Source organism: Cyprinus carpio, chromosome B18, assembly GCF_018340385.1.
Source record: "Cyprinus carpio isolate SPL01 chromosome B18, ASM1834038v1, whole genome shotgun sequence".
NCBI lineage: Eukaryota > Metazoa > Chordata > Actinopteri > Cypriniformes > Cyprinidae > Cyprinus > Cyprinus carpio.
Genome location: NC_056614.1, coordinates 15730101 through 15748509, shown reverse-complemented (window position 1 = coordinate 15748509; position 18409 = coordinate 15730101). Strand labels below are relative to the sequence as shown.

The following is an 18409-nucleotide window of genomic DNA, read 5'->3' as shown; positions in this document are numbered from 1 at the left end:
ATAAATACAGTATGATTAGAAAATTATCATCCCTCCAAAACAGAGAAAACATCTTTCACAAAAATCTACTTGTCTGTCTCATAAAGTCTTTAATGTTTATATAATGAGTTGTAGTTTTAGGGGTTATTATAGCACAATTCTTTAAAACCAACTGCCCCACCCCCCACCCCCCATACCTCACTAATTTTCAAAGCCTGGCTACGGCCATGGTAACAAGATCCTTCAGAAATCATTCTAATGTGCTGTTATAACATTAGAACATGGTGCTCATATAACATTTATTTTTATCAATGTGGAAAACAGCTGTACTGCTTTATTTTAAGTGTCTTTACTGACACTTTTAATTAATGCATATATCTTTGTATTCATTTTCATATTATATGCATTTACAGTAATTTATATATATATATATATATATATATATATATATATATATATATATATATATAAAACTATGATAAGACCATAAGGAACAATACATTAATACTGTTATATAAGTCTTAAATTGAGAATATTTTTTATATTTTAGAGACAGAATGTAGTAGAATATTACTATATTCACAATACAGCACAGCCTTGAGTGCCTTATTCTTTTCCTAAAATTGGTACTTCATGCTAAAAATATTAAGAACAAAAATGTAATATTTTATTTTATTTTATTTTACTCTACAAAAAAAAAAGAAAAGAAAAAGTCATACAGGTTTGAAATAGCATGAGATTGAGTAAGTGATGACACAATTTTTATATTTAAATTATAAATAATGCTTTGAAGTGGCATTCTTCTGCTAGAAGATGACGTCCCTGAAAATTAACAATAAATCTACAGATGCTGCACAGTCATATACGTGCTATAGCTGTTGTGGTAACCAATCAGCATCCAGGACTGGAACTATCTGTTTCACAAACGATGTTCCGAAATTGCTTTTTAAATTTATCAATATTTTAGCCTGCTGTAATGAAGAGAGAACTCGGTTGTATACTCAGTGTTGTTAATACCTTGAAAATGACAAATTCATCCCTCTCTTAGCAGGCTTAGGTGGCAGTCTAATGGGAGTATTATTTATATGGCCCTGTTGATTAAGACTTAGCTGCTAAGCTCATTTTCCAAACATTAGCGGTAGCGTGTCTCTGAGGGGCCTGTCTGGGCTGTTTCAGAGACAGATCAGGGCTGGAGTGCTGGTATCTTTAAAGGTGACACCCAGATAATAGAGCCCTGCTAACAGGCACCATATTCAGGCCTGAGTGTCCTTCCAATCACATTTGCCCTGCCTTATGTGGGGACACCAGACTTAACGGAGCTCTTTCTGCTCTCTTGTTCTCAAGATATCAGGAAGTAATCATTTGATACTATTGGAAAGACAACCCAGGGATAAGATCTTACACACATAATTTATCTCGTTTTGACCTAGTCCATCTTTTTAATTTGATTATGTCATTGATTCAACACTGTCAAGTAAATTAGGTCACTTTGAAAGTTCATCCAGCGATAGGGCAAACTCTGAAAGCAGGGGCATCTGAGTCCTTCCTTGAGGTTTTGGCAGGCACGCCACTAAGGGATCACACACTCGCACGATGACGCCACTCACCTCACACTCTGGCACGGACGACGACCCCTACGGTTCTGGACTATTAACCTAGTCTGCGAGGATTAATCCAAAAGGGGTCAGGGGCTTAATTTGCGCATGATATGCACAGATGACAACACTCAAGAAAAGATTGCATTTTAATTGGCAAACGCTTAACTTAGTGGCTTGACTTTGGGCTGGCCAGGGGCCAGATTGACTGTGTGATCTGCTAAAGCCGTGTTTGACATTTAAAAAGGCTGAAGGGGGATGCATGGTCAGTTACACTGCTCCGCTCATCTTGGGTGGCTCTTTAAACGAAACAGACAGTGTCTTCACTTTTTCCTGAAATGCATTTAGAAATTATGCCGTTATTTTTTTTTTTACTCACTCCATAGCATTTTTTTTTTTTTTTTTGCATTCGAAAGTCTTCCAAAAACTTTTGACAAGATCTCACTGATAATAAAGTTAATTCTTCTTTTTTGACAAGTTAATCATTTTCGTTATCTTCATTGTCCCTGTTTAGCAGCTGTCAGTTCTGTTCATATCTGATTTTCACACTGTTTTGATAAACTACTTATTAAATCTGGTCTAATTTCCCTCATGATCTGTAACATATCGCTTCATTTCACCGATCTACGTTTCATTCTATTCTCAATTCCCATTGCTTGCTCTTTAATGTCTCATCTACTGCCACTCTTATCCATTCCCTCCTCCTTCTTTTTTATCTTTTTTCTTTTTTCGTTCCGCCGCTTACTCTCACATCTAGCTGTCTTCATATTAAAGTGCTTATTAAGTCAAACCGAAATGTCAGCAGTATTGACATAAAGGAAAGGTGTCTTCTTTAGGATATTCTGATATATGTGCTCCAATATCACTTCAATATGATTTTTAATAATGAGCTGAAACCCTATATATTAATACACTAAGGAGGACTTATTTTATTAGCCTGACTTTTGTTTGATTTTCTCACCATTTTCATATATTGATATGCTCCACCAAACATCACCGTTGGTGTTTTTGAGGTGTGAACGGTGAGTTGCAGCACATCATTTTGAATTTTGGTCAATATGCTATCTTGGTCTCATCTGACCACAGAATCTTTGCCCTCATTGCAACTGGGTCACTTTTTTTGGCAAATTATAGTTGTGCTTTCACACATTCCTTCAGCGTAATCATTGGTATGTTCATGCAGAGTTTTACGGAGGGTTCTGGATGGTTTGATGTACTTTCAATTTGCTGATAATTGAATTAACAGTTCGGTTAGACTCTTTAGTCATTATTTTCACAGCTATCTTTTAGACGTACAATCTGAATAATGACGTTTTAACGTTTTTTTCATCCTGATAATGTAGTAGCTGTTTTAATGATTCACAGGTACAAGCAATTGTTATATTTTATGGTTTTACAAAAGAAAATTATCCACCATTAATGAGTCACATAGAGGTTGTATGGGTTATTACATTTTAGGGTTATTAGATATGTTCATAACAGGATGTTTTTGCATGCTTGTTTGGGGTCTAACAGTGTTAGTAGTGAAAGTTCTTTAAGCCCAAGTCTGATTGTGACAAGAAATGCCTTCTGCATTTGACCTTGTACATGAAGATTTTATAAGGAATGTCTGACCTCATCTTAAGGAGGTGGTTTACCTAATAAATAGTTCAAGTAGAATTGTTTTCTTATCACTGGGGTAAATCAATGACCAAACTGTGGCAACAGTTCACCTGTTTTGTCAATCTGCCCACTAAAAACAAACACTCCTTTCTCTAAGTAAGCATAGTCTTGGTATTTTCTGGAGGAAAGTGTTGACGTTTCTGCTTATTATAATACAAGGAATCAGCAATGTTTAGGTTTAGGGCAAGAATTAAGATAATTCTACAGACAAGTATACATTATACATATAAGAATACATGGAGACTGTTGTGGTTGCTTGGAAAAGTGCTTTATGTACTGTTTCTTTGCTCAGATTTTCCAAGACACCAGTTCTGCAATCAGAATTCAGCTGATTGAATTGAATTCAGTCAATGTGAACTCAAATTTTTCTCATCAAATTCTTACAAGACCACATAATCTTAGCTATATCCACATTCATTAAATAGCTCTATACTTTTACTATATTTCACCTAGTATCATGTTTGTTTCTATTTTTATGTCTCATAAAGAATTTCAGAGGGAAACAAGACGTTGATACTTAACTGAAACATAACTGAGATTTCTATTAATTCTAAAAGGGACACTTCTGAGCAATAAAACTTTTCTTTTGAATGCTACTGATATTTGAACGAGAGTGTGAAAAAGGGTTTGACATTGACCAGAGGATTGTAACATTTTGTTAATGGACAGTGTCATTTTATTTTTAATTTGCATGGAAATGAACATTTAATCTTCGATGGCCTGGTGAAAAAGTCACATTTTCTAAATGAATGGTCTATACTTACTGGAGTGAAGTTCATATGTCAGGTTAAAAAGCACTGTCTTAATATACCACACTAAGAGCTGCAACAATAATGGTGTTGAATCAAGCCTCCTGCAGCTTTTCAAAGTGCCCTTTTTTATAGGACAAGGACTCCCTTTCCTCTGGGCTTTCAGTCTAGAACAAGAGCACAGCCCCTCTTTGGAACAAGCCATTTTCTCTCTCTTCTGAAACAAAGAGCTACATTTGGTTCATTCTTCTGATAGCCACTTTATAAGACCCTGTGTCTCTGACAGCTCTCTAGATGCAAGGTCTGAATTCGTGGTAATTGTTGTTCTTTTCTCTTTCACATGTTAAGTGTGACCAGGTTGCTGTGGAAACACAGTTTGGTGTTTATTTCACAACAGAGACCAGCAAGAATCAGAAGCAGCAGACTATTTCTCTTTTACTTAAAGTATGCTTCCCAGAAGCGAATATAAAGGATGTAAGATATTAAAGGATTTAAAGTAAGGCTGCGTGCCACATCAAGCCAAACTTTATGCTTCCCAACAACCACGTAGTGGAAAATGGACTGTACACAGCCATATTATCAATGACACATCATTTATGAGAGCGCATTTAAAAGACTAGGTGAACTAGGGCTCATGTTGAATTGATGAACGTGAAACCGTCAATCGCACCGGTCTCGTACCCTCTCGCAGTGCTCTTTGAGAACGTCCCTGCTCCCTTTGAGCATGATGCTTGTTACCTGGTTACTGCCAAGAGATTCTTGTTTTCAGCACATGTCGTGCCTCATTGACGTCAGAACCTCTTTTTTCACCACCCCCCACCCCCCTTGCTCATTTTCTAGCAAGACTGATATTTTTCATTTTAAAACCAGGCCTTCTTCAAGAGGCTGAAATAAAAAGAAGACAAAGCAACAAAAGGACCAGAGCGAGGTGGGTCTTTGGTAAACATTAGTCTCCAATGAGACTAATGAAGCAGGCTCTAATCTCAAGTGCTTGAACATAGACGCGCTGACTCTGAGCAAATAACCCTGGTGCTTATTCACAGAGGAAACAAGAGGGGGACGAAGCACGCTGCAAATGAATGACTAATTCTGAACTATCATTTTCACTCTCAGCTCACTGGATAAATATGCTGTTTCTTGTCTGCATCTCGATGCTGTCCAGTAAATCTGTACTTCAGGATTTACAAAAGTATTAAGTTATTTATTTATTTATATTTTTTTTACTGAAGCTGATACTACTAGTTGTCCACCTTGTTAGAGCAGCATTGTTAGGTAGCTGAATTTTTTCAGGTTTTCAGAGGAACATTAGGCAAATTAGTACCCACTATATTTTCCTTGAGCTACAACTTGAACTTCCTCAAATATTTTCTTCGCCTACATATGGTGAATACTGAACTGACAATAATGTTTTTTTACAAATTATATATTTGGCCATTTTGAGATTATCGACACTGTAAGACTGTCAATATTGATTGTCCAATAATAACAGTTATTTGACTAATGACATGGAAACATTTCCCATTCATTTAAGAGACACCCAGCCTTGGTCTGATATTGCCATGATTTCGACTTTGAATCAGAGCTCCTAACATTTATCAAAGGCCAGTTTATCTGAGTAATTATTGAGTTTAATCTGCTAATAGCTTAGTGTAATGAAGAGAAATCAATAAAACCAGCCTTCCAGTCAAGACTGACAGCAATTTTAGATTTTTATAGTTAGTCCTGCGTAAACAGTTATATTCTTTTATATTAAATTTTTATTATGTATATTGATCTATTAATTATAATAATTTTATGCATTACAGCATATACTTTGCTGAACTAAAGAAATAAAATGATGTATAAATGTTGTTAAAATGTTTTCTGTTTATAGTGTACATCTCATTTGCTATCATTTAGATGTTCTATCCTTAAATTGGCATCTTTGAGGTGTGTCTTGACTGCCTTTGCTTGTTTTGTTTATCTTCTCAAGTCATTGTGCAGCATAGAAGTGTTGAATGAAAAAGAGTACTAGAGCAGCCACATCTGGCAGTTGTCTTCACCCTTGTGCTCTCAGCCCTGTTAAGTCCTGATAGGTGTGCCCATGACAGATCCATGCCTGCCCTCTCCGTGATGGGTTCTGTAGGTCCTCCAGGAAAAACATCACATTGATTGACAAACAGAAAAAAAAAATTCTGTGTGAGACATCCGTGCATTCTCATAATATTGCTCATACATGCTGTATGGACATGACAACTAATGATAACAAGCAACAGTTCCTGAATAGGGGACAGTTTTGAGGCCGGTATGCTTTGCAAAACGGTCTCAAATAAGAGGTTTTCAGTCATTGTCAGTGTTGAGATGCAGTTAATGAAAGCAAAAATGGAAACAATAAAGGGCCCAGTGTGCTTGAACTTAACAAACCTGTCTCCTCCCTCCTCTCTTTTTCCGGGTTACCATCAGAACCAGTCCCTAGATAGCAGGCGCAAAAGCTAATGGAAGTGTCCTCTTTGGCTATTGATTACGCTCCGGTGGGAGGGGGGAAACGCATCTCCGACACGGGCAAACATGATTGAATGTAATTCAATAAGAGCAAGAATGGGACCTTCTCTCTCGCTCTCTCTCTCTACCTCAGATACTGTTCCATGGTTCCCAGCTCAGCGATCTGGCACGTGTTTACCGATTTCAGCCATGAATTATTCTCAGATGACGTAAGGCCAAATAGCCTCTGTAATGATTTCAACGCCGATATGAAAGATCATGTTTACTTACTCCGGCATGATTTGTAATGTAGAGGGTACAGAGTTTGGTGAAATTATTATTCGACACTCAGGAACTGGCACATGTAGAGATGTTATGCTTTCAATTAAAATTGTTTCACTTTCAGCAATGCATTGTTTGTTCTTTGCAGGAGTGGGTTGAACTGATCTCAGTGGAGATGTGGACCGCCTGAGGAAGGATTTTAAATCAGTTGACACTGCTTATGTTTTGGTTTTTGCATATGCTTTGATTCATAGTAAAAACTTGGCGGCTCACCACGGAGTTGACTTCAAAGAAAGTTTTATGTCTAACACTTTCCCAAATGTCTCAGATGTGTTAAGGTTGCATGTACCTAATTTTACAAAACCAATTTGTGATTGCAAAACAAGAAATGATTTGGGGAGTTGCATGCACGCAAGTAAAGCGAAGAAATACACACCTACTCTATTTCTTCCTTTCCGCTTGAATTAGTTTTAGGACAGCAACACAGCACAGAACACGCGGTTTACTGAAGAGTAAAGTGATAACCTCTCCCATAATGCCCTCCCTTTTCAGGGAAACCAGAGTTTTGCGCTGTCTGAGTCATGTGTAGGAGGGCTCGTTGTCTTCTTTCCATGAAAGACAACCATGCATTCAAAGTAAAGTTTCATCTCAGATCAGCCTAAACAATTATTACGCATCTGTGCGCTTTACTTAAAGGCTTATCAGGATTACAGACACTTGTAGGTGTGCTTACAGTATCTGTATCCAGTGTCTTTTTAATCAAAGACAGCATGCTTGTCATTTTACATGCAAGTAGTCAACCTGAAACCACCGTGCTTTGTGAGTTCAGGAAATTATATTGTTCAGTGTTGATGACCTGAAAAAAGGCAAAACCACCGACCACCTCATATATAAATGCTGAATCAGTCCACCACAAGCCCACAGGGTTGTTTGTTAAATATGTTTGCCAGCCAATTCGTCACCTCTGCGCCCCGTCCTTTGACCTGCCGCACCGCAGAATGTGAGTATCAAGGCCGTGGTTTTCAGGGGGCGAGGTGCATGAGGATAGGTGCGCTCTCACAGATTGATGAGGCCTGCTCAGTGGCAGGGGTATAGAGTGTTACAGAACAGACGTCCTGCTGGCACGACCTACCCTCTCTGCTTTCTCCTCTCTGCCTTATCGGAACTCCTAATTGTCCTTATGAATATTTTAGAGGAGAGCAGGAATGGAGGAGTTCGGGGGTGGGGGGGGGTATTGTTTCAAGGGCTCTGATGGCTAATGATCCAGTCTGCAGGTCAGGAAAGACAGACAGGTAGCGAGCGAAAGAAAGACTAACGGGTTCAGGAGGAAATGGCTATCACGAAGGATGAGGAAAACGATGCATTTGTCTCATCGAAATCTCCTACTTCTTCCTTCCTTTGTTTGTCATTAACTGTAATAGTTTTACTGTAGATTGGACTGTTGAATAGATGAGATCATTTATTTAGGCCAGTGGGACTGGAGAGCAACATCGTTGGAAAGAAACTTGAGCGATGACTTTGATATTCCTTCACCTCAATTTTGGTTTCAATTCCCAATCTGCTTTCATGTCTCAAAATACCCTTGATTGTGAAAGCGTTCCTTCCCTCGCTGTGGCTGCTAATAGCTTGATCAAACCCGCCAGCGTACAGTCTGCGAACATCTGCTTGTCTTTGTGGGAAACTATTGCTCCTGGAAGTGTAACACACTCTTATGAGCTAATATGAAACGGCGTATTCGTATAAAAGCAGCGATCTCAGCGGTCAGCCGGCGGTAATTAACTGCGGTACATGGCGAAAGAGATGCATCAGATGCTAAAACGACTGTCGTTTTATGCGGCACGCATTGTGAGGCAGATTTTGTCGGGTGGGAGGCGGCATGGATTTCACAGTATATTGTTTTTCTAAACAGCTGCACAGAGATCGTAATTACCAAACGTTCAACCAGACTCACTTGCTGAAAACGAGCCCCTGCAGACCAGCTTCCTCTGAGAAGACCATTCAGACAATAGCACAGAGGCAGGAAGGACACGCATGAGGTCACATCCTGGTTTATAACTCAGTAGCACTTAGAATGAGATCTGACAAAGTGCAGCACACAGAGACATTTCTTAATAAAGCTATTTTTTTACACATATACGTTAATTATAACTCGTTATTGCTGTTATTTGTTCGCTACATCATGTTTTTATGATTGAATAGGCATAAAGTCAAGTCATATTCACAATACACATTGTTTCAGAGCAGATTTACAGACAGATTGTGATGTTAATGTTTATATCTTAATATATTCATGCCTTGTAGTTGAATTTAGCAGATATATTTTACATTATGCAATGATTTAAGCAATAAAGCTGTTGAGATATGCTATTTAGTATATCTGTATATCTATCTATCTATCTATCTATCTATCTATCTATCTATCTATCTGTCTATCTGTCTATCTGTCTGTCTATCTGTCTGTCTGTCTGTCTGTCTGTCTGTCTGTGTATAACCCTACATAAGTATCTTGTAGGATAGCCCTACTTAAAGTAAGTATCTTGTATGTATGCGGACAAAGTTGGATATACTTTTCCAACTTTATACAAAGAGCTGGATGTTAATAATGTATAGCGAGAAAGAGACAGAGAGACAGTAGAATTAACTATATATCAAACTTTGCTAAAGTTTATATTTTTTTTCGCATAGACATGCAAGTGAGGACAAAAAAAGTGTAAGAGCAGTTCTTGCACTCAAAGCCGACTACAGTATTATGTAAGGGCAGTATTCCTCAACAGATAACAGATTTCCTATCAACACAGATTTTTAAGGGTACTGTTCACTCTCCGCTTTCATAATCATGCTAAACAAAATGAACTGGACACAGTGGTGATGTCATAAGGATTAGCATGTTGCTCAGTATTGCTACAGGGATGGCGGCTGCTTCACAACTGCAGGCCCAACGATATGGAGATGCCTGCTGGAAATGAGGTTAGGACGGATTACACCAGCCGCCCAGAGAGAAACCGGGCCTCCATTTTGAATGCAATAATATTTGATTGAGCGTGCAAACATTACAGCAGAGATGGTTTATCTTAGCCAAGATTGTATAAAATACTGTCCACTTCTTTCTGTCTCTTGTTCAGTCTCTTCTCCACACACACACACATACACAGCTGCATCACTGTACTGTATGATTTAATCAGAAACGGAGGATAAGCTCTCCACCCTCACTCCACCCATAACACAGCTTGCACTCTATCATCATCCTCCATTCTTTCTTCGTCTTTCTTTAGTTTTTCTTAAGCTTCTGCTTTATTTTGAATGCTGTGCTTTTAGGCCTACATTTTCTGTCTATATTTGAATCTTCCCTTTATTCATGTGCAGCACATGAATAACTCAAATACAAAAGACCTTTGACAGAACGGGGAGTGTGAGTGAAATGGTTTTTCGAAGTATACAGCTTGAGCAATTTCACTGTGTATACCTAGAGTTGTAAGGGAGAGAAGGTAAAGAATGAGGCTAATACAGGAGATTCGTATTTTTATTTAAATGCATCAGAAGTGACAGACAAATTATAATGGTGTTATAATGTTATAATACTTTCTTTTAATCAAAGAGTTCTGAAAATTTCAGAATATTAGAATGATTTTTTGAAGTTATTAAGAATGATTTTTTTTTTATGATCATAGTAATGGCTATTGAAAATTCTGCTTTTCCATTAGGCATTAATTACATGTTTTTAAATTATATATAATTAAATTATACATTTAGAATGATATACACACACTGCCAGTCAAAAGTTTTTGAACAGTAAGATATTTAATGTTTTTAAAGAATTCCCTTCTGCTCACCAGGCCTGCTTTTATTTGATCCAAAATACAGCAAAAGCATTTATATTGTGAAACATTTTTGCTATTTAAAATAACTGCTTTCTATTTGGATATATTTTAAAATGTAATTTATTCCTGTGATCAAAGCTACATTTTCAGAATCATTACTGCAGTCTTCAGTGTCACATGATCCTTCAGAAATCATTCTAATATGCTGATTTGCTATATAAGATTTTTTTTTTAATTATTATTATCAATATTTAAAACAGCTGAGTACATTTTTTATCCAAAGATAAAAATAAAAAGGCTTTGTAACATACACTTTACCATTCAAAAGCTTGGAGTCAGTATATGGAGTGCATATGCTTTATGCATTGGTGTAAGGTTGTGTTTGTGTAAGATTTTTAGGGTTTTGTCTGAATTTTAATATTAGAGCAATCCTAGTGATAAACACATTCTCCAGTTTGACATTTCTGGCAGATCATGTTTTTTTTGTTGAGCTTGATTGTGCTTTCTTATGCAAGAGGTTTAACTTGTTTCACAGTATTTCTCTTTCCAGTAATCTTTCCAGTGGCTGTTCAGGGAGTGTCTGAGACAGGAAAGTTGTGTGTTGTAGAAGAGGAATAAAAGGGCTTTTTAAACTGTCTGGTTTCTAAGTATGTCTCTCTGTCCCTTTCTTTCGTTATTTAGTTCTCCTTTTATCTCAAACGCACACACACACACACACACACACACACAAAAATTCAAATGCACTCACTACGCAGTTATGTCGTGCTGGCTTTACGTCAGTGTCTCATTTTTTTTGCGGACTGCCAAAGTTTTATCAATACAGGTCTGGCATGCATTCTATAAAAAAAAAAAAAAAAAAAAAAAACGAATATTGGCAGTTGTCCCACTGTCCTGTCTCTGAGCCATGCGGGACATGCTGAACAGATTACACAATATGAGTTTTCAGCTCCCTCTCCAGAACCGCTTACGCCAGCACTGCCCACTCTCCCTCTTTCACACACTCACAATCCAGTCTCACACACACACACACACACACCAAATGAGCCAGCCATCCCCACACACCGATAACAATAACACTCCATTTCCCTGACAAAACTTTCCATATTAGACAATATTAGAACTGATTAAGAAAATTTTTGTTTGGATGCTTATCTTTAATACACAGTAAAATACTATCTAGATAGGCAATTCACAACCATCATTATTTTTTTATTATTTTTTTTTATTTGCAAAGGTTGAAAGGATGTTGCATGCAGTCGCCACTTTGGCCTGTTGATGAGAGATCATGGCAGCCGTACACTTAAAGGTGTAATTAAGAATGCAAATGATCCGGTTTAATCAAACTCGTGATCAACCTCATGCCCCCATCTGTGCTTGTAATTAATGGATTCACTTGAGTCGCTCATTGGCAGCGTCTTATTGTCTGCTGTAGACAGATTTTGATCGCTACGCATAACGCGCCCTTTTAAGGCTGTGCTGACGTGCGGAGGCCGCTGATTGGCTGCGTCGTGAGGTGAAGGGGCTGACAGGTGTTAGGGGAGAGGGACACCTGTTTGGACATGTGCTGATTTAGTGATCCATTTACTAGAGCTGCGGGCAGTGTCTGTGGGACACCCAAAACATGCCAAGCCATTTAAGAAGGACTTACCAGCATGCCATCCCGGTGCTTCAAGCTTCAAAGCACTTGGGGGCATGATGCAGTATGGGAATGCACAAATGTGATCTCTTTTGCAAGACAAAAGGCTATACTAGTGCTATTGTGTCGCTTTATTTTGACATATGTCATACTGTTTATGATATTGACTCACAATATGATTGATTCTATGCATAATAGACCTTAGTGCCATATTTAATTTTGACAGGAAATGAAAACGAAGCTGTGAGGGACAGAAGTGTGTTCAATGGTGTAGGATTTTCTTTGAAATAATTGCTAGTACATTTTTTTACAAATCATTACAAAGAAATGGCAAGTAACACTTTAAATATGCAATTTTGAAGTAGAAAGACTGAAATAGTACTTTTTTTGTAAAACATACTCTAATAATCTTTGTTTTGTTTACTGCTTTGAATTTTTTTTGCAAAGTAATACTTTTCAGTCAGAACTTGCTAGTTTTTTTTTTTTAATAAATAATTATGATGAAGCAGCAAGTAACACATTGAATTAAACATGAAAATTTCGAGTAACGAGATTGAAATAGTGTTTTACTCCAATAAGTTTTATTAATTTATTATTATTATTATTTTTTTTTTTACAGTGTACTGTTGGTTAACAACATGCCAATTGTTCCGCTGACAAAACATCTTTCCAAAAGGCTTTCAGTAGACAAAATCTCATTCAAAGTCCAGAGTTCTGACAAATACATTATCTAATACCTTTATACAGTACATGCCATTTTATTTCTGTAAGTCTATCCCTCACATCTCTATTTTCATATGTGTAAAATTCAATATCTGCTCTGATTAAGGTCTATAATGTAGTTTCATCACATTCTTTGCTTGGAAATGTTGTTGTGCTCATCAGCACTGTGTGCCCATGAGAAGGCCGGCCTGGCGGTCTGCGATTTCCACAGGGGCCCCTCCCTGCAGACTCAGGCCCCAGCGGACGGGTGTGTCCCTAGGGTTACTGTGGAAGTCAGCGGCCCAGCCCTGCTCACACAGACCTCGCTGCCCAGCTCCAACCACAGCGCTTGCCACATAATGAGCAGGTTGGGACTATAATTTGCAGGTCCTGATGGAATCTGTGGCACTCTGGGGGAGAAAGTGCATAGTTTCATTGGAAAACACAGTGTTTCAAAGAGCCACATAGGGCCCTGTAAACAGGAAATGACCCGGGAAGGCGTTTCTCAGAAAAAGCGAGCAAGAGCCACCTTCGGCACCACACTAAATAGCTTTATGGTTTCAGATGGTCCCAGAAAAGCCATTTATCTGTAGCTAGAACCTGTATACCACTTGCATTTTGTGTTTCACTTAAGCATAGGCACGTTGTGTACATGTATCGATTGTTCCTGTGCATGTGTGTAAATGCACTCTGAGGTTTGAGTTCACACCGTGCGGAGCTTGGTTGCATGTTGTTAGATAAAGTAGATAAGGATCAACAAAGATCTCACTCTACAGTCACAGAAATACCAGAGGACAGCAGCTGCACTCTAAAGGCACTCTCACACACACCCACACATGTACCTACACTCTCACACACATCGTGATAGATGCAAAGACTAAGGGGCTTGTTAGTGTATATGTGCTTTGCTTCGCTTCCTATCAAACATGACTTTTTCATCTGAAAGAACATGTAAACTCTGCTGCCAAACCACCCTGTGGTACAGGAGCTCTGTATACAGCAGTAAGAAACAGACCAGGGCATCAAATGAAGATTTCCCTTGTTTGAGAACCTGGCAACCTTCAATGTCATCCTGTTAATGTAAACGCTGTGATGGGTAAAGGACAGTTTAAAAAATATGAGGTTAACACTTTACTTCATTATGAAGATAATTGTAATGCCATATACTGTAATTGTCTTTTTCCATAAATTGCATTTCATTAAATAATTAATTTACATTCAATTATATATTTTTTAATGACCAAAAAATGAATTGTGATTGTATTAAATTATCTTCATAATTAATTGTGATGCATAATGATGCATGGAATTTCAAAGATGTATTTCATAAATTATCATTGTCATTATTTTCATAAATACTTGATAATAGGCTACAATGCAGTTTTTGTCTGGTAATGTTTATACTTTACCTTTAAAGGCTGTGACGCATTGCCGTACATGAAATTGTGTGTTGATATAATGCTATTTTAAGGACCATGTAAATATTAAAATGCATTATACAGGCCTTAAGTAATGTGTTACCAATAGACTCAAGAAATACAGACTTTTATTTATTAAAAACTACAAAAAAGCGTCCGGTCCCTCGGGGTAAAAGGGCTAATATTACAACAGGTGCTCTGCCCTTTGCACTTTGCTCTTAGAATAATCAGTCCTCTCCACACTTAAATAAATGTCAGTGACCGGATTTGATAATCCGTTCAATTTGTACATTGCTTTCACTCTGATAGGCTCCTGTGAGTGGCAGGTGTGCTGAATTACAGCGAGAGAGCTTCTAAAGCACTGCACTCTGGGATCCTCTTATGTGTGTGTGTCTTCCAGCTGGGTGGCTTATGATAACTGAAAGATAATGAAATATGCATCACAACACACACATGCTGAGGGAAATGTATGGTCCTTAGATAGAGAGCAAAGAGGAGGAAGGGAGAGAAACGCAGAGAGAGAAAAGACGATTTGGTTTTCCCCAGCCTAATGTTTTTAAGGGAAAGGATAAGGAGTGACAATTCAATTTCCTCCCCAGGGGCTAATGCAGTAGGCATGGTGCAACCATCAGCGTATTAGCTCTTAATGTATTTGCCAAATTATCCATTGAACTGTTACCAGCGCAATTTCAACATCCTGATCGCAGCTCTTCTGTGTTCACTAAACAGCATGCAATTGTAGCAAAGTTCAGAAACTGTATTTCTTTATTACATTCTGTGAATTATGCATTTTATCAACATGTTCTGCCCTAGATTATTTAAATAGTTAACTGTCCTATTCACTAATCAATCAATTGTTTTTTTTTTTTTTCATTGTTTAAATGAACCCAACGATAACAGCTGTTTGGGTTTACGTATGTCTATGTATGTGTGAATTTTCCAATTTCATTTTCAGAAATTAAGAAACAAAGGCCATAATGACTGTGCCAGTCCTGATCCAGATGACTGTTTCGGTCACAGTCCCCTCATGGACGACCGTTTCGGCAAACTAAACGAAGAGAGTGATTTAATGTACAAGCGCTGTGGTGTAAGTACTGCTTCCTCCCTGCCTTTTTGTGTTGATCCCTCTTTTTATGTTGATGTTCACTACAGGCGCTTAACAAGAAAGAACACAGAGGCTGTGATAGCCCGGATCCTGACGCCTCATATGTCCTCACCCCTCACACAGAAGAAAAATATAAAAAAATTAATGAAGAGTTTGATAATATGATGCGAAATCATAAAATCGTAAGTAAATGCAACGTTTTTGCTTGGCTTTGTGGCAGAAAGGATACTCCCCCCTTTCCCACCCTTTTTTCATTGCCTCACCCTGCAACCTCTCAACAATTAAGGACTTTTTAATTTATTTTTTAAAGCATACTCTTAGTTTTTTTTTTTTTTTGTCTGTAGCCTTTTTCTCTCACCCTAATAAGATCACATTGTTTAAACCTTTGACATTATTAAGATCCCAACCTTATTTGATCAATTTCTAAAATAATAAACACTTTTTAAATACTGTACTGTACATACAGTGAGGTATAAAATGAGATATAAAATTTTGATTTTTACTATTTGTAGTCAAGTATATTGTTTTAAATGACAAATTATAGAATTTAAGTGAAAAAGTTAAATTAGCATTAAATTAACATCACCGATTAGCTTATATTAACCTGCACAAACCTGTCCAAATTTATGAATGTAAAAGATTTTCGATGTGGATTTTTGGGCTCCTTTGTTTTTTGTTTTTTTGTTTTTTTTTTTAATAAAGTTTAGTACAAGTGTGATCTATTTACAGTATTTTTTTTTTTTTTTTTTTTTTCGGACAGAATGTCTCTATGTCCACCTTCTGGCTAGAATACTGACAGATTCATTGGTTGAGGTAATTGATGTGCTCTTCCAAGAACTCTCCCAAACAGATCTGGAAATTGAATCTTTTCTCTCAGTGCTGTGCTCTGTCCAAGTCATGTGATGGAGAAGATTTGCCATTGTATAAAGATGGAGAGACTCTCACTGTTTCTCCTCCACTCATTAGAACTGATTTCTTTTAGTCTCACTCTTTCTGGTGGGTTGCAACACCTGGGTTTGTTTGTTCATCTCCCTGGACAATCCCTGGAGTCCTAGCACAATCAAATAGCTGAACCATTTTCAAGTCCAAGCTAGTAACAAATAAATCTGGGAGTATTTAGCTACAAAATCTCTTTTTGCACGTATTTTTATTTTTTTAACTGAGACAATCGTGATCTTATTGGGTGGTGACCATAACATTCTGCACCTTATCGTGGGTGTCAGACGATAGTTTTCACTGCACCGAATGGACATGAACAAAGCTTGAGTTCTGTGTCATTAACACACTAATATTCTCACTAACTGGCTCGCTGCACTATTAAGTGAATGGACACTGACCCTGCTCACACTCACTCTGGATAACTGGATGGATAGTCAGCAATGCATTGCCTGTTGATATGATTAAGATGCCACCGTTGCTGTCAAATTATGTAGTTATTTCACCTCTTTTTTCCCAATATAAAATGTATGTAGATTTTTTTTTTAAATTAGTTTTTTTTTATTTGTTTTGTTTTGTGAAAATGGCCAAGTACAGTGCTGGCTATAGCTAATATATTTCGAGATATTTCCCAAATTTGCATGCTGTTGTTATATTTCTCATCCCAAGATGTTGTTTTATGTATTGAACCTGGGTCAAAATTGGTGTTCCAAGCACAGTGAAAATGACTCCCAGTAGGAGAATTGTTTTCCAGGAGTATTTCTAACTTTATGCCGGGCTTTTTGGAGAGCCCAAGGTGATCTGGAGATCTCCCTCCTGAGATTACATTTTCCACCCGGCAATCTATCTCCTGTTTTCCTCCATTGTATGATAAAAGCACCAAAGCTCAGGGGTCATCTTTCACTTCTAGTAAAAGCCTGAAGATATGTGCAGTGTACCATTATGGGCCATTCTACCTTAATATCCAGGCTAAATGAATCTGAACGCTGCACAGAACCAACTCACCACCATTCTCCGATTGTACAGTTTCTTGTTGAGATTTAATTCAGTTATCTGTGTGAATGTCAATTTTGATACTGGGATATTTAGACGAAATACCAGCATGACACGTTGCTTTGATGCCTCCCACATAAAGCCCTATGTGTGTGTCTCTCTTCCAGCCGACGGCCTTGCCCCCGCAGAACTTCTCCATGCATGTGGCTGTGCCAGTGACGAACCCCAACGCCATGTCCTACAACCCCGGGGCCTCTTTGAGCAGCCAGAGCCTGTCGGCCGCCGCTGCCTCTCTGAGTGACGTTGCCATGCTGTCTCCTCCTCAGGGTTCCCTGCACAGAAACGTATTGTCTGCCGGGCCCCCACAGAGGCCCCCAAGCACTGGCAGCGCAGGTTAGTGCTTAACGTTCTTCCATTTCTACCAGCAAAAGTGGGGCAGGTTCTGGGATTTTAATGGCTTGTATATCAAGAGATTTGTTTTCTGTCTTATTGCTTTGAAAATTCAATACAGATGTTGTTTTGCTACGTCTCACATTGAGAAATCTGTAATAATGGAAGAGTAATGTTGTTTCCCAGTTGCTATGCACAGACATCTATATATTTCTTGTTATGCTTTGTGTTTCACACCTTCTCAGCACAAGCATGAGTGAAACGGAAGTGAGATCAATTAGTAGTCTCCTGGAAGTGGTCTCCATGACGACAGCAGGCTTTAATACCATCTGATCTTTAAGCTGGTCTGACAGCAGTGGGCTCTGTGGCTGGGCCGCACCAGGCCTTGTGTGAATAATGAGACTGACAGACAGAATGACTGCCATGCAAATAGTGGATGCATTTACAATAAATGTGTTTCTGTTACGATAGATGCAACAGAAAGCTTTTTAGATTTATACTGAACCCCTATGAGGAACCTTGCAATCTGAAAATCCATAAATAGCTGTTTTGCATTTGGCCCTTGTACGCCTTATACGTCTTCAAGTTATAACACAAGTGTTAAATGCATGTTTTTCTGCACTGGACACATTAGTCATCCTTTTATCTCTGTTGCTATGTAGGAGGAGGCATGATCATAGTAAA

General features: G+C 38.1%; 1 protein-coding gene across 19 annotated transcripts in view; it reads left to right on the top strand.

Moving 5' to 3' along the window:
* The window catches only part of LOC109108814 (myocyte-specific enhancer factor 2A-like), a 92915-nt gene that overhangs the window by 54765 nt on the left and 19741 nt on the right, over nt 1–18409 (top strand). For 11 of the 19 annotated variants that reach the window (XM_042743994.1, XM_042743989.1, XM_042743991.1 and 8 more), the window contains 3 exons: nt 15257–15388; nt 15454–15588; nt 17503–17728. In XM_042743994.1, the coding sequence (XP_042599928.1) occupies nt 15257–15388; nt 15454–15588; nt 17503–17728 (493 nt within the window). The remainder of the gene's footprint in view (nt 1–15256; nt 15389–15453; nt 15589–17502; nt 17729–18409) is intronic. The other 8 variants (XM_042744002.1, XM_042744001.1, XM_042744004.1 and 5 more) reach the window with 3 other exon arrangements.